The sequence below is a fragment of the Trichechus manatus genome, unplaced genomic scaffold (genome assembly GCF_000243295.1).
Source record: "Trichechus manatus latirostris isolate Lorelei unplaced genomic scaffold, TriManLat1.0 scaffold00016, whole genome shotgun sequence".
Lineage (NCBI taxonomy): Eukaryota > Metazoa > Chordata > Mammalia > Sirenia > Trichechidae > Trichechus > Trichechus manatus.
In genome coordinates, this window is record NW_004443952.1 from 14,369,499 (window position 1) to 14,383,155 (window position 13,657).

At 41.3% G+C, this 13,657-nt stretch overlaps 1 protein-coding gene across 1 annotated transcript in view; it reads right to left on the reverse strand.

Annotated features, from left to right (window-relative positions):
• The window catches only part of ZNF462 (zinc finger protein 462), a 97,149-nt gene that overhangs the window by 66,716 nt on the left and 16,776 nt on the right, over positions 1–13,657 (reverse strand). The window contains exons 5-6 of the mRNA XM_023727419.1: positions 13,130–13,248; positions 6,665–6,856 (exon numbers count right to left, since the gene is read on the reverse strand). Coding sequence (XP_023583187.1) covers positions 6,665–6,856; positions 13,130–13,248 — 311 coding nt within the window. The remainder of the gene's footprint in view (positions 1–6,664; positions 6,857–13,129; positions 13,249–13,657) is intronic.

Consider the following 13,657-nt stretch of genomic DNA (forward strand, 5'->3'; position numbering starts at 1 on the left):
TACTACTGTTTCATGAGAAACTATTTGTTCTGTAAGCCTTCACCTGAAGTACAATAAAAAAAAAAAAAAAATCACAAAACTTCTTCAACATTTTTCTATTAATCTAGAATTATCAAAGACTTCTCTGTAAGGTGAACTGTATCAAGATCTATATTATAAAGGATGAGGGACTGTGGCCAAGAGGTCTTTTTATGTTTGCCGTAAGCTGCTGACCACCGCTTGGAAGACAAACCTATGTTACCCTCATTCACCTTATTCATTTTGCACATGGTTTTAGTGTCTAATTTTTGTTTTTGCTCTACACGCACCACAGTAGTTATTTTCTAAAGGAGGCAACTCCATACAGCATAACTGGATAGACAGAACAAACAAAATAATTTATTCTTTGGGGGGGGAAATTCGAGGGAGGAAGATGATGGACTATCACCACCGGCCTGACTTCTCATAAAGGATATAGCTGAATTTTAAATCACGTATCACTGCCTGTGCACTGTATAGCTTCTCAGACCTAAACAAATCTCATAGCTGAACTACACTGTCCTAGTTTGTTATTTCATTTGTGTGTGTGTGTGTGTGTGCGCGCGCGCGCATAGTTTTCTATACTGAAAGCAGAGGACTGAAACAGAAAAAAAAAAACAACTCAGTCCTATCTTCTACATGGCAGGAGAAGGGACCAGTAAACACAAAAAACAGCAGAGCACTTCCCTTTGTTGACAACCTTATTGTCCCCCTTAACGCATTGTTTAGAATAGCAATTACATGTCATTTCCCATTACCCTATACACAAAACCAATACCACACAGCCGTTGCTTCTGTTTTCAACAACTGATCATGAGGAATATACAGAGGAATCGCGTGCTGGTGAAATGTGTCAAGACTGACAGCCCAGAGCCCAAGAGCACCGTTTATGCAGAGAACAGGTGTGTGGCCAGGCAGCTGGGGAAAGCTCCCTTCCACCTTCTCATTTGCGCCTTCTCAGCTGCCCTTACTCACAGAGCTTCCCTCTTGGCTGGGAGGGAGGGCAGCTTTGGAAGAACCTCCTTTTCCAGGCAGTTTCCCTCTGCCAGAGAAGACTGGCTCGCTCTCCAGATGGCAAGTATTTGACCACTGCAGCACTGAGTGTGTCGACTCATTTTATTCACATCCCTCACCAGGGAATCAGAAAGCCAAGGACACACTGGCGATTTCCCTGGTTTTATGGATCTCTACTCCCCCAGGCCTGCAACGCATTTTTGGTTCTTGTGTTCACACAGTCCTGGCATCTGCAGTGTGGGAAAACTTCACTGAGAGCCAATAGCCCACAGCTTCTCCCCATTAAAATCTGCAATTGGATTTCACATGTGTGTTTCAAACACTATTCAAGGCGTGATTTACAGGCTACTGTGTAACCCCACAGCTGTCTTTTCATGGCCCGGACTTAGCCATTTCTAGGAATCCACCACCCGGCTTCCAAGCAAACAGTCTTCCTAGTTTGGGCCCCCTCAGTTATTCGCAGGCATCAATAACTCCATTCCAAAACTCCATAAAACCCCATTGTAAGTGTTCAAGAAAATATTTACTGAATGAATAAATATTATTTTCTACATAATTATCAATTTATGAGAATAGTACATTTGATGCCTTTCCTTCTGCTTACTCCCACCTTCTAATCATCTTTTTTGTCACCAGATTAAGCTAATCACTGATAGCCTCTTAACCCACTGTCGTTGAGTCAATTCCCACTCATGGTGATTCCACGTGTTACAGAGTAGAACTGTCCCATAGGGTTCTCTTGGCTGTAAGCAGGTCCCCAGGGCTTTCCTCTGTGGAGCCGTTCGTTGGGTCTAAACCACCAACCTTTAGGTTAGCAGTTGAATGCAAACCATTTGTGTCACCCTGGGACCTGGAGGGTCTCTCAGTATAGGTTATTTATATACATTAAAAACAGCACAGGCCCAATGATCTTTGTGTAGGCCTCATTAAATGATTCCCACCAAAGGATCTTTCACCTGCATTATGTGCTTTCCTTAGAAGGAAAAAACCCACCAAAAACACTTTTATATATTTCAAATTATCTTCCTATGGCCGAACAAAGATACGTCTATTTGTGTTCTGCAGAAACATGAATACGGTATCTTCATGTTTCTGTGACCCCAACCCCCCACCCCTGCAAGATCCTAACCCAGTCCAGTTTCTAAGAACATGAAATCACCCCCAAAAGGTTAGGGCCCAGGCTTGGGGTTGTGGTTAGTTCAGAAGTGGGTACTGATTTTTTAAACATTTGATTTTGAGCTCTTTAAGGGCATGATGGTACTCTATTCATTTCTGATTCTTCTGTGCATAGCGCAGGTCTTGGCAGAGAGTAAGGATAAGGAAGTTGACTGAACTCTTCTTAGCCCATTCAGAGGAAGGGGATCTAAGCAGTGAATGGTTTGTGGGATTCTCATGAGCTATGACTGAGATGCACCTTTCAAGGCAGAAGGACACAGGAAAAAGAAGGTATGACATGGAGAGGACTATCCCAGGAAAAGTCTTTGCTGGAAACGGTGTTTGGACGGATCCATTTCACCCAAATGGCTCCAATGTTTTGCTTCCATTTCAGGTGAAAGCAATTAATTAATAATCTTGTTAATAAAGATCTTACAACTGAAGGCAAATTATATTTTGCCCTCTGGCTGTAATATACAAATCTTTTCCAGTGAACAGAATTTCAAGGTGAGAAGGCAACATCCTTACACTCGTCCTCACCCTTGGGCTTGAGACTCTTAAGTTTTCCTGGAGGGAAAAAAAAGGCTTTCTCCTACATTTTAAGTTACTACACAACAATTGAGAAGATAGTGTGCTCCATCATGACAAGTCACAGCCATGATAACTAGAGCCTTCTTTGTTAAACAGAAGTCCTTCAAGACTGGAAAACCAAGGAGAAGCTACAGTCCTTTAACAATGATTTGCAAAGGAAAGGCCACCTTTGTGTGGCCTTAGTCTCAATAAAGGAAGAGTTAAGCTTCAGGACTTACCTTTCCATTTCCTTCTAGTTATCTGCCTAAGGACCACATGAATAAAGATGACTTGTTTACTCTTTCGATAAAGCCGACGAACTGGGATCTTCAGATCTTCAGGATACCTACAGAGTCTCTATTTTAAACCTTTAAATAACTCAAAATTTATATTTGTCATATGTGGTCTCAAAGGTCAGAACTGTAATCACAGGGATGAAACTACCATTTATTAACATACCTATTATATATCTGATGTTGTATTAGGCATTTTATGTATATACCCTTTCTCATTCATCTCTCCCAATAATCTGTTGAGAGACAGATGGTTATCCAATTTTACATATGGATATAGGAAGTTAAAGTTGCCTAGGGAAATACAACTATTCAAATCCAGGCCTTTGTTCCAAAGGATCCATGAACTCTCTTTCCAGTTCACTCAATTCCTCCCAAAAATGTAACAGATAGACATTGAGAAACAGTCCATTCCCAGGCCTGGGAAATATTCAAGCTAGTACCAGATAAACGCTTACTAGTGATGCTGGAGATTCAAACATTAGAAGGGGTTAGTATAGAGCAGCTCTAGGGTTTTCTACTTCTCTAAGATTCTGCAGACCTCCTCCTAAGTACGGGATCATGCAGCTCTAGGACTGGGCTGTTCAACCTTACTCCCCACTGATGATTCCTCAACATTCCTCAACTGTAAGAAGGCACTATGTTACCCAAAGTAGCACAGGACTCAATCAGACATACAGGCATACCTCGTTTTATTGCGCTTCACAGATACTGTGTTGTTTACAAATTGAAGGTTTGCGGCAACCCTGCGTTGAGCAAGTCCATTGGCACCATTTTTCCAACAGCACGTGATCACTTCGTGTCTCTGTATCACATTTTGGTAATTCACTCAATATTTCAAACTTTTTTTCAGTATTGTTATATCTGTTATGGTGATCCATGATCTGTGATCTTTGATGTATTCTAATTGTTTTGGGGTGCCACAAACCATGTCCATAAAAGACAGTGAACTTAATCGATAAACATTTGTGTTCCGACTGCTCCACTGACCACTTGTGCCCCCAACTCTCCTCCTGTCCTAGGAATTCCCTATTCCCCCAGACACAACAATATTGAAATTAGGCCAATTAATAACCCTACAGTGGCCTCTAAGTATTTAAGTGAAAGGAAGCGTCACATGTCTCTCCTTTAAATCAATAGCTAGAAATGATTAAGTTTAGTGAGAAAGGTATGTCAAAAGCCAAGACAGGCTGAAAGCTAGGCCTCTTGCACCAAACTGTTAGCCAAATTGTGAATGCAAAGGAAAAGTTCCTGATGGAAATTAAAAGTGCTACTCCAGTGAACACATGAATGATAAGAAAGCAAAAACAGCCTTATTGCTGATATAGAGAAAGTTTTAGTGGTCTGGATGGAAGATCAAACCAGCCACAACACTCTCTTAAACCAAAGCCTAATCCAGAGCAAGGCCCTAACTCTCCTCCATTCTAAGAAGGCTGAGAGAGGTGAGGAAGCTGCAGAAGTTTAAAGCTAGTAGAGGGTGGTTCATGAGGTTTAAGGAAAGAAGCTGTCTCCATAACATGAAAGTGCAAGGTGAAGCAGCAAGTTCTGATGTAGAAGCTGCAGCAAGTTATCCAGAGGATCTAGCTAAGATAGTTGATGAAGGTGGCTACATGAAACAAAATATTTTCAATGTAGACAAAACAGCCTTATATTGGAAGAAGATGCCATGTAGGACTTTCATAGCTAGAGAGAAGTCAATGCCTGGCTTCAAAGCACAAGCTGACTCTCTTGTTAGAGGCTAATGTAGCTGGTGACTTTAAGTTGAAGTGAAAGCTCATTTACCATTCCAAAAATCCTAGAGCCCTTAAGAATTATGCTAAACCTACTCTGCCTGTGCTCTATAAATGGAACAACAAAGTCTGAATGACAGCACATCTGTTTACAACACGGTTTACTGAACATTTTAAGCCCACTGTTGAGACCTACTGCTCAGACAAAAAGATGCCTTTCAAAATATTACTGCTCATTGACAATACACCTGGTGACCCAAGAGCTCTGATGGAGATGTACAAGGAGATCAATGTTGTTTTCAAGCCTGCAAACACAATATCCATTCTTTAGCTCATGGATCAAGAAGTAATTTTGACTTTCAAGTCTCATTATTTAAGAAATACTTTTTGTAAGGCTAGTGCCATAGGTAATGATTCCTCTAGTGGATTTGAGCAAAGTAAATTGAAAACCTTCTGCAAAAGATTCACCATTCTAGATGCCATTAAGAGCATTTGTGATTCAGGTCAAAATATCAGCATTAACAGGAGTTTGGAAGAAGTTGATTCCAAACCTCATGGATGACTTTGAGGGGTTCAAGGCTTCAGTGGAAGAAGTAACTGCGGATGTGGTGGAAAGAGCAAGAGAACTAGAATTAGAAGTGGAGCCTGAAGATGTGACTGCATTGCTGAAATCTCATGATAAAACTTTAATGGATGAGGGCTTGCTTCTTATGAACGAGCAAAGAAAGTGGTTCCTTGAGATGGAATCTACTCCTGGTGAAGATGCAGTAAACATTGTTGAAAAGACAACAAAGGATTTAGAATACTACATAAACTTAGTTGATAAACCAGCAGCAGGGCTTGAGAGGACTGACTCCAATTTTGAAGGAAGTTTTCCTGTGGGTAAAATACTATCAAACAGCATTGCATGTTACAGAGAAATCTTTTGTGAAAGGAATAATCAAATAATATGCAAACTTCATTGTTGTCTTATTTTAAGAAATTGCCACAGCCACCCCAACCTTCAGCAACCACCACCCTGATCAGTCAGCAACCATCAACACTGAGGCAAGACTCTCCACCACCAAAAAGATTACAACTCGCTGAAGGAAGGCTCAGATGATGGCTAGCATTTTTTAGCAATAAAGTATTTTTTAATTAAATATGTACATTGTTTTTTTAGACATAATGCTATTGCACTTAATAGACTATAGTATAGTATATACATAACTTTTATATGTACTGGGAAACCAAAAACTTTGTGTGACTTGCTGTATTGCGATATTCACTTTATTGTGGTGGTCTGGAAACAAACCCGCAATCTCTCTGAGGTATGCCTGTACTTTTCCTCACTCACTCACCCTTTCCATTCCTACTCTGAATTTTGTGCATTTAACTTACATAGCTGGCACCCTAAGCACTTCACAGTACACACTTTTTAGAGCAAGACAGAATACAAATAAAGAAAAAAATCTGCACGGTATTCCTTTTGCTTTCTTTCTTGAAACCACAGTGGAAGTGTCCATCACCAATCCATCCCACATCATATGCTCTTCCCACAAGCAAATGTCAGTCTATACTTGCATGTCACACAGGTATTAAAAAAAACACTTATCATCAATTCGATCTATACTAACGGCGACCCCGTGTGTGTCAGAGTAGAACTGTGCTCCACAGAGTTTTCAACAGCTGATTTTTTGCAAGTAGATGACAAGGTCTTTTTTCCAAGGTGCCTCTGGAAGGACTTGAACCTCCAATCTTTTGGTTAGCAGCTGAGCACGTTAGCCATTTGCATTAGCCAGGGAGTCCCACACGAGTATAGACAGCCATTTTTGCCATAGAACAATAGACCCCAGCCCACCACAGCCCTAGGTGATTAATTCTGGCTCAGAAGCCCATTTTTACCATTGGAGTCTTCCACTTCTTCAGCCGGGGTAGCTTTTTGAGAGGAGTGGTGGGCATGTGAGGAGAGGAGACTGACAATTCGTGGCCTGGGGAGGGTCAGGGCTTTTCCGTGGACCTTGAGGGAGTGTTCTTTCAACTGGCTGATTGTCATGGTGGAAAATGAGCACCAAGAACACTTGTAGGCATGTTCACCTGGAAGAAGGTGATGGTAAGGGACAGAGCAGTAAAAAGGGGGTAAAAGGGGAAAAGGTAGGGTGGGGGTGGGAGTGGGGGTGGGGGTGGAAAACAAAATAACATGGTTAATTCACTCTACAAGTTCTTCCCAAGCTTCTAGGTCTATGAACCCTCACAGACCAACTACCCACCTGTTACCACAACCACAGTGCTCCTTTGAGATTAAAACTTTTCAACCAGCTCCATAATCAAGTGATCTGGTCCCTTTTCATTTCGTGCTCTACTTATAAGGATGAGGCTATGGCTTAATTCCCCAACAGGGAGTGAAACTCAAATGTCTGTGACACTTTCTTCAGGTAAGTTTTCTCAGTTACTCTTTCTCTCTCTCCATACTTAGAAATGACCATGCCAATTTTTATATAAACAAAACTGTTGTCATCGAGTCGATTCTGACGCCTAGCGACGCTCTAGGACAGAGCAGAACTGCCCATAGGGTTTCCAAGGAGCAGCCTGGAGATTTGAACTGCCAACCTTTTGGCTAGCAGCCGAATGCATAATTTTCATATAAGGTTGCCTTTTTATCATCTGCAAAAAATAGTATGCTCGATTCTCATTCCAAGGGTCCAGCAGTGTGGTTTTTCAAGCACACAGTCACTGAGTACAAACTCTATTGTGCTATTCTCCATCTTTTCTTCCTTGAAGACTGTACATCTCCTCTATCTCACACAACCTATAATTTTTATTTTGGACCAGTTCACAAACCTCAGCATAAAGTATCACTTCCATATCTAATCAATATTGTAGACTGTTAAAATAAACCATTTCTCTGCTTGAGAAAGAGAGTTGTATACGTATAAACGTGTGTGTGTATTCACACTACTGTTTTAATAAACAGTACATCTAAGAAAAAATAAGTATTTTCTTCAATTTTTGTTTATAGCACTGAAATACAGGACAGATCACAATGACCAAATTAAGTTAGAGTGTGATTTACCTTTGCCATAAGTCAGCTTTCAAATTAATTACATTTTGTGAAATAGGTATGTGTATGTTGTTGGACAGATGTACACTGCTATGATCATGCATGAAACAATTCTGCTTTTGTAACGATAACTTATGCTCATGTGTTGGACTCAATAATTCCACTTCTGAGAGCACATATTTAGGAAATAGTTTTTAAAACATGGAAAGCTTTATATAGAAATATGCATTATTTATGCTTGAAAAAGGTATAACACAACCTAAATTTCCAACCATAGGGAAATGATTGAGTAAATATGGACATATCCTTTTGAAGAACTACCATTCCATCAAAATAAATTCTTGAAGAGTTTGTACTAACATGGAAAACTATAAATAAATAGAAAAGACATTTTTAGATTAAATTATAATCACAACTATTAAAAATAATTATAGAGAAGATGATTGAAAGGAAATATACCAAATGTTAACAAGAGTGTTCTTTAGATAAGATTATGGATGACTGACTATATTTCTTCTTTCCTTTCCAAATATTCACTAATGGTTACTTTCTAAAATTTATTTTTAAGGTCAAATTTAAAACTCAGAGCAGGAAGAAAAGAAAAACAAGAGAAGAGAAGAGAGGATCTTCAGTGCAGTGCAATGAATTGCTCAGTATGGCCCTTCTAACCATAATCTCTGTGACTCATACAAAGATTGAGTGGGACTATGCAAATAAGGTATATGGACGATTGAGTGGGACTATGCAAATAAGGTATATGGAACCCTAAAGAAGGGAATGGTCAGTTTTGCAATCCCACTAGGCTTAAAATGAGCCATCCCAGAGGTGGGAGAAGAAGATCTCACCACCACCAAGGAAGAAGAGCCAGGAGTGGAGCATGTCCTTTGGACCCGGATCACTGTGCTGAGAAGCTCCTGGAACCAGGAGACCGAGAGGAAGAGCTGTAACACTGAAGACAGCAAGAAATAGTGACAGAGAAATGGCAGCAGCAGACGCAGGAGACTGACAGGAAGCCAGAAGGAGACAGTGCCTTAAGGCAGGAGGCTTGCTGGCAGAGTAGGTTGCCTCTGGGAACCTGGTAGAGCTAGGTTTGCCAACTCACAGAACTAGAGCTGAGCACCTCTGGCCAAAGCTTACTGGTAGACTGGGGTGCCTTGAGGCACTTACTGGCAGAGCTAAAAGAGCTTTGTAACACTTGCCAGAGCAGGGCAGAGGCCGAGGCCCAGAGAGAGGCAGGCCTGAGGCCACAGCTGAGAAGAGGCTGTCCTGATGGAAGAACTGTATTTTGAGCATTCCTGAACCTGAATTGTAACCTGTTACTTCCCTAAAAAACCCCATAATCATGAGTATTGTCTGTGAGTTCCATGTGACCATTGCAATGAATTATCGAACTCAGCAGAGAAGTAGACAGTGCCGTGGGAGGGACAGTTGGTGTTAGAATTGGTAAAGATGGCGGAGAGAGGAAGCATGTCTGACCTCCGCCTCACAGGAATCAACCTTGGGCTGTTGATCTTGATTCTCCTTCCTCCTTGTGCAGTTAGAGGAGGTCAAACGCCGCCCCCATGCCATTTTTACATTCAGTAACAAAAGTTTTGTGTACCAGAAGAAATTGACTGAGGACAGAGCTGGTGGTCTACGGATTGAAACAAAAAACAACAGGAATCAGAAGTTGAATCTCTACCCTTGCTGTTAACCAGCTGAGATTGTTACTTTCCTCTCACCCTGAAAATCACTAAATGGTTCACATATGAAGTGAGCCCAGCCTCCCAAGATATGCATTAAGCCTCCTTCTCACCACTGATGACCCACAGAACTTGGCATGCCCAAGAAAGCCTTGAAGAGAACTACAGAAAACCTTGAATTATGCAACCTTCTATAGCACAAGACAGAATTGAAGGGCTCCTCCAAAGAAGTCAGAGGACCCACGCACCCAGAACCAGTCAGTTCCTTCCCCAACCATCACATAATAGTTACACTATAATGCTGGCCAGTGAGCAGTGGTATTCACTAATACTACAGGATGCATCTGAATTGTGGCGTTGGTGAAGAATACTGAATATGCCACGGACCACCAGAAGAACAAACAAATCAGTCTTAGCAGAAATACAAGAATGCTCCTTAGAAGCAAGGGTGGTGAGACTTCAGCTTGCTTACTTTGGACACGTCATCGGGAAAGACCAATCACTAGAAAAAGACATCATGTCTCGTAAAGCAGAGGATCAGTGAAAATGAGTGAAAGTCTCAATAAGATGAACTGACAGAATAGCCGCAACAATGGGTTTGAACATATCAAATACCATAAAGAGTGCAGGACCGGGTATCGTCTCGTTCTGTTACACAGAAGGTCTCCATAAGCCAGAGCCAACTCCATGGCAACTAGCAACAACTGCTATCCTTACTCTGTTTTTCATTTTTTAAATGTAAGCCTGGCTGTATGAACCTTTTTGGGTGGCTGTGAGTAGCATAACCTGAGAATTCAGATGCAGATTGTTTGGTTAGTCTGCACTACTTATTAACTTTTAAAATAAAATAATCCATCTAGGATAAGCAAGATCAGACAAGAGTCTTTTCGAAAAATACACTGGCTTTCTCCAAGCCAAGCCACTCTCAGTGGCTAAGAGCCCTGTCCATGGAGACCAAGATTCCAGGTTATATTGAGTACTGAATTATATTGCTTTCACTCTCTTTCACTGGATGCTTCCTTCTCACCAACCAGAAAGCACAGGAGGTCAGTATGCTCAGTCACTCTAAGAACATAAACTTTAGCTCAGTGCCCTGGAGTCCATGTGAAGCCTCTGGCGCTCTAAATTTTAAAGTCCTTCCCACAGGCCAAATCATTTCACCAACTCCACTGTTAAAAGTACTTTTGACAAGACTGAAGCCTATGGGAAAAACTCACTAGGATGGCATCCCAGCTGAATAATTTACAATACACACAAGTCAGAAAAGAGTAGTTTGAACCCTGAAGCCACACACTTCATAGCCTTCAGCAGAATTTTCCTGGAGATATAAAAATACGCATAGATAGAGAAAAGCCCACATAACTGATCTCCCTGTCCCATCCCCACCCCAAGTGGAGTTTGGGAGCAGCTGGGCAGGCTTTGGTAATGTCACTGAAAGGATATGCCCAGTTCAACAGGACCCACCACTTAGGAGATAGCCAAGAGGCGCGACCATGTTTCCACAGAGATGGCAAAAGGGAAGGACCCAGGTCCTGGGCCATTTTTATAATGCTGTTAAAATAAGAGTACAAGGCACAAGGGAAGCTGATAAATGAGACAGAAGAATACTGGTAGGAAATACCTTTACTGAGAAACTTAGGGAGGAGGTTTGATTTCTGGAAGGGTCTCTGATAGTATGGCTAGCTGTTCTGAGGCCTTCATTTCCCCCAATTTTCCTTTGTGCTTGACCTAAGCTCCTCTTAGTCAGGACCTCTAATAGGGCCAAGGTTGCTGTTGAGACAGGTTTCTCAGAGTGACTAAGAACATCATGGAGAGGCCCCCAAACCACTCTCAGCTGCCTCTCCTACATCATGCCTTTCTTCTCCTGGCTGAGCTGTGATTAGCTGCTCATGGGCAAAAGAACAGGTTATTATGCATCTTCTACCACATGCAAACTAGAGAAGAGGAAAAAAGAGAGGGAGGCAGTATCCTGTCAGAGAAAAGGATGTAGGTTTTTGTTCTGAAGTCAAATTCTTAATCAGTGAGCCATGTGTCCTTGAGCAGGTCATTGAATTCTGAGTTTCTGTATTCTTATCTGAAAGTGAGGATGACAATAGTACCTTACCTTCTAGGATTGTCATGGTTGCTTTAAGTAAGATGCTTAAGATAAAAAACTACAGCCTTCAGTATGGATTACACTTCAACAGAAAGAAAACAAAAATCTTCAAAAGCCGACCAATAAGCAACATCATGATAAATGGGGAAAACACTGAAATTGTTAAGCATTTCATTTTACTTGGATCCACAAACAATGCCCATGGAAGCAGCAGTCAAGAAATTAAATGACGTATTGCATTGGGCAAATATGCTGCAAAAGACCTCTTTGAAGTGTTGAAAAGCAAAGACGTCACTTTGAGGACTAAAGTGTGCCTGACCCAAGCCATGATATTTTCAATCACTTCATATGCATGTGAAAGCTGGACAATGAATTAAGAAGACAAAAGAAGAATTGATGCCTTTGAATTATGGTGTTGGTGAAGAATATTGAATATACTATGGATTGCCAGAAAAACTAACAAGTCTGTCTTAGAAGAAATACAGCCAGAGTTCTCCTCGGAAGCAAGGGTGGTAAGACATCCCGCTTATCTGGACACGTTATCAGGAGGGACCAGCCCCTGCAGAAGGACATCATACTTGGTAAAGTAGAGGGTCAGCAAAGAAGAGGAAGACCCTCAATGAGATGGACTGACACAGGGGCTGCAACAATGGGCTCAAGCATAACAACAATTGTGAGGATGGTGCAGTACTGGGAACTGTTTTGTTCTGTTGTACATAGAGGTCACTATGAGTCAGAACCGACTTGATGGCACCTACCAACAACAACAACAAGGTCCCTGGGTGGTGTAAACAGTTTGTGCTCGACTACTAAACTAAAGGTTGGTGGTTTGAACCCACCCAGTGGCATCATAGAAGAAAGGCCTGGCAACCTGCTTTCATAAAGATTACAGCCAAGAAAACCCTAGGGAGCAGTTCTACTCTGTAACACATAGGGTTGCCATGAGTTGAGACTGACTCAACAGCAATGGGTTTGGTTTTGGTTTTAGTGCAGAACCTTGTATGTAAGGACTGTTTATAAGGTGAGTGCTACACACGCGATGGAAAGACAGAAATCAGCATAGCTCCTGGTCACTCACGACCCAAGCTCACTTCCTATTTGGTATATGGAAATGTATCTGTCTAAGGGCATCATGTGAGAAATCTTGCATGTCTTGAGTTCTCTTTGTCCCTGTGCACTTCGTTGAGATTATAACTTTAGTTTAATTGGGAATCTTTCTAGTGGATGTAGCAATTCTCTGCATTTCCATTAGAAAGGGTATGTAATTTAGAAATTTCTTTAAAAAATAAAACAGCCTAACTCTAACCTGTTTAATAGCACAAATCAATTATGACACGTGCTTTGTATTGTTTTGGCTTCTTCTGATTTTCTTTATTAGGTTAAAAAGCACTAAACACGTAGCCATCCCCAAAATAACTTCTTATACTCATTTGTGGGGCACGAGATAATATAAAAATTTTCACTCAGTGAAGACCATTAGATTTCAAACTCACAAAGTGCTGTGAACTCGTGTATTACCGGTACCAACTCACCAGCATGAGCTTTGAGTATATGCGTTTTCAGCCGGCTGTTATAGGAGGACTTGAAGGAGCAGAGTTTGCATCGGAATGGTTTATGGTGTCCGTGGTGGGTTTGCATATGGCGATCCAAACTGGATGCAGAGGGGAAAAGAAAAAAGAAAATGACAAGATTAAAAACTGTGCAACATTTTCTTATTGCCCTCTTCCAGGAATCTCATTTTATAAGCTATTAAAGTTGTCCCGTTACTCTCCAATGATCATCCTCACACACACACAAAATAAGAATAATAACATAAAAATTAAAAACATTGGCAAGAGTTGCACCTGCTCCAAAAAGAGGGGAAGCTAATGGATGAGATCAAGAGATCTTTCTGGATTGAGACATGGAAGTGGCAACAGGTCATAGTAGACTCTTGCATTCCTTCTCCGGAAGTACAACCTCCTTATAACTGGAAAAGGCCATCCAAAAAAAGAAGGTAAAATATGGGTGAATTCAAGTGTCCCACCAAGTAAGTGAGAGGTGCCTATCAATTAGTCCTT